The sequence below is a fragment of the Coptis chinensis genome, chromosome 6 (genome assembly GCF_015680905.1).
Source record: "Coptis chinensis isolate HL-2020 chromosome 6, ASM1568090v1, whole genome shotgun sequence".
Taxonomy (NCBI): domain Eukaryota; kingdom Viridiplantae; phylum Streptophyta; class Magnoliopsida; order Ranunculales; family Ranunculaceae; genus Coptis; species Coptis chinensis.
This window is the reverse complement of record NC_141461.1, coordinates 20449742-20453176: the sequence shown is the minus strand read 5'-3', so window position 1 is coordinate 20453176 and position 3435 is coordinate 20449742. Positions and strand designations below refer to the sequence as shown.

Below are 3435 nucleotides of genomic sequence, written 5' to 3'. Positions count from 1 at the left end.
CGAGGTACGATGGTCTGCGGTGTATGATGTTCCCGGCCAGTCTTAAAGGGGGGGGGCTTCCGACTGGTACTATCGGTTGCCGTCAAGGAGCATAACCAATTTCCAAGAGTTGGAGCAAGTATTTGTTGATCACTTTATACATCAGAAGAGGAGGGTGGTAGACATCGCGGCCTTATTTAATGTCAGACAAAGGTCCGCCGAATCAGTCAGGGAGTATCTATGTCGCTTCAATGTCAGACAAAGTGGAAAATTTGGATGAGAGGACGGCGGTAATAGCATTCGAGAGGGGGCTGCGACCAGGGACGGCGGTACATCAGTCTGTGGCGAAGAATGAGATTGCAACATTGCACGAGCTATATCCGCGGGTAGAGAAGTATATCGATAATGAGGACACTATCTATGCGAAGGACTCAAAGAGGGGAGCCAAGGCGATTCTACAGCCGTAGAAAAAGGAAGGGAGCCTTGAAAAGACGGAGAGGAGAAGACGGAGGTGGGGGAGAGGGTACCGCGTCATCATCACGGCCGGGGAGGGAAGAGAAATGGCGTCGGGAGGAGCGAGAGGAGAAAAATCCATACCGCGAGGTGGAACAAGTGCCCTTGGCGAGACCGTTGAGCGAGATACTGCCGTTGATAAAAAACGTGCCGGGATATGAAGGGCCGCGAACATTTCCTGCCGAAATGCCTAACAAGCCATACTGCGAATATCACCAGGTGCACAATCATGGAACAAACGATTGCTATGCCTTAAAATGGTTGGTTCAGAGATTAGTTGAGAAGGGAGTGATGAGGGAGTTCGTAGCGGAACCACAAAATAGGGAGCCGGTGCCCAACGCAGGAAGAATATTGGGAACCATAAACGTTATCTTCAGTGGGGAAGCACTGAGTCACAATGCCCACCGGGATAAGGTCAGGAGGACCGCGAGCATTCAACAAGTCAATGAGTCCCACCGAGGGCAGAGATACGGCACGGAGCTAACGAGCGGGGAAGAGAGGATTGCATTCTCCAGTGCAGATCTCCGAACCGTGGATACTCCACATGAAGATGCGCTAGTCATCACGGTAGCAATGGGTAATTATGTGGTCAAAAGAGTCCTGATTGACTGTGGCAGCGCCGTGGATTTGTTGTTCAAGGGAGCTCTTGAGGAGATGGGGATAAACCCGGGGCAGCTAAGACCCCCGCGGACCAGTTTGTATGGGTTCAATGGGAGCGTCACGGAGCCTATGGGTGAACTTTTGCTGCCGGTAACAACAGGTCCGGTGACGGTGTTCTCGAGATTTATGGTGGTCGACTCCCATTCCCAATACAACGCGATCCTGGGGAGGAGATGGATACATGAGATGAGAGCGGTACCCTCGACCTATTATCAAGTCATACGCTTCCCTACCCCTACGGGAACATACGAGGTCCGCGGAGATCAGGTGGCCTCCAAGAACAGTCACCATAACACAATTAAGAGGATGTCCCGCGAGCCGGGATGTGGACCGGTGAACCCTAGGAAGAGGTCGGCATAGCAATTACAGTGCGGGGCCGTGGAAGGGGCGGAAGAGGCCGCGATGGTTCCAAAGACTTTAGATGAAACAAAAATAGTGAACCTGGGAGAGGGCGGAGAGGAGAAGTTGACGTTGATTGGATCGAGGCTGACGAGCGAATGGAAAGATAAGTTGGTGCAATGTTTGGTGGAGAACAAGGACGTATTCGCCTGGGGGATAGAGGATGTTACAGGCTTGGATCCGGGATTCGCATGTCATCGCCTACATATGAGGGAGGACGCGAAGCCAGTGAGACAGAAGATGAGGGGAATGAGAACTAAATACGCGGAAGGAATCCGGGAAGAGGTTGCCAGGCTAAAGAGTGCTAGGGATCATAAGAGAGGTGGAATTCACGGAGTGGCTATCCAATATAGTCGCGGTTCCAAAGAAAAATGGGAAGGTGCGAATGTGTGTTGACTTCACGGACGTAAACCTGGAGTGTCCGAAGGACAGTTATCCTATGCCGCGAGTGGACGAATTGGTAGACAGGACGGCGGGATTCAGCATATTCTCATTTATGGATGCGTCCATGGGGTACAACCAGGTTGCGATGTATGGACCTGATCAGGAGAAGACCTCATTCGTGGTGGAAGGAGGCACATACTGCTATACGAGGATGCCATTTGGGTTGAAGAATGCAGGGGCTACGTTCCAGCGGTTGGGAGAGAAAATGTTTGAGGGCAAGATCCGAAGGGGCATCGAGATATACATCAATGATATGGTGGAGAAAAGCATGTCAGAACTAGAGCACCTGGAGGGGTTGAAGGAGACGTTCCAGATACTGCGGGTCCACAATTTGAAACTCAACCCGGAGAAATGCACATTTGGAGTCACCACAGGGAAATTTCTGGGGTACATTGTGACACAGCGGGGAATAGAGGCAAACCCCGAACAGATAAGATCGCTGGTGGAGATGCCGTCACCACAGATAGTGAAGGAGGTGCAGCGGTTGGCAGGTAGAATCGCGGCTCTCAACAAATTCATCTCAAAGTCATCCGACAAATGTAGGCCGCTGTATCGACTGTTGAGGAACACCACGGATTTCAAATGGACAGTGGAGTGCGAAGATGCATTCCAGGGGCATAAGAGGTATCTAGAGGAAACACCGTTGTTGTCGCGGCCCGAAGTGGGAGAAAAATTATTTTTGTACCTGGGTGTCACAGATTATGCGATCAGCTCGGTCCTCGTCCGGGTAGTGGATAAAGTAGAAATACTAGTGTACTTCCAGAGCAAGACCTTATTAGACGCGGAGACCAGCGGTCGAGTAGAAGCACATACGGCCTTGGTGTTCTCTGGCCCTGAAGCTGAAGCCCTATTTCGAAGCCCACGCAGTAATTGTGGTAACCAACTTGCCCCTCAAGCAGGCTCTGAGGGCTGAAAAATCAGGGAAAATGCTGAAATGGGCCGTGATGCTTAGTTCATATGAGATTCAGTATCAAGTTAGGATGGCGGAGAAGGCTCAGGTAGTGGCGGAATTCTTGGCGGAGTTCCTTGCAAAGGATCCTACCTGGGGGGAGGAGATGGTTTTGGAGCCCGAGAGAGAGGAGGAACTGGATTGTCTGAACCCATGGGATGTACGGAACGGTTGGAGGGTGTTTGCCGATGGATCGGCAACGGATGCAGGCAGCGGAATAGGCGTGGTACTGGTCACTCCGGAGAACAATAGGTTAGAGCAGACGATGAAATTGGGCTTCGCAGCATCAAATAACGAGGCGGAATATGAAGCTGTGATCGCGGGCATGAGAATGGCAGTAGACCTGGGCGTGAAGGAACTCACTGTATACTCCGACTCCAATTTGGTGGTATGCCAGGCGAATGGAGGGTTCGCGGCTAGATGTCTTAGAATGGCAAGGTATTTGGGAGTCCTGCGGGCTTGGGCCTCGAAGTTCGACCAAATCCGATTCA

The 3435-nt window shown here is 51.6% G+C and overlaps 1 protein-coding gene across 1 annotated transcript; it reads left to right on the top strand.

Annotated features, from left to right (window-relative positions):
• Window positions 1–384: 384 nt before the first annotated feature.
• Window positions 385–1512, top strand: LOC147492024 (uncharacterized). The gene has a single exon (XM_086567379.1). It carries the CDS (start codon window positions 385–387, stop codon window positions 1510–1512), a length of 1128 nt encoding a protein of 375 aa, XP_086423505.1.
• The last annotated feature ends 1923 nt before the right edge of the window (window positions 1513–3435 follow it).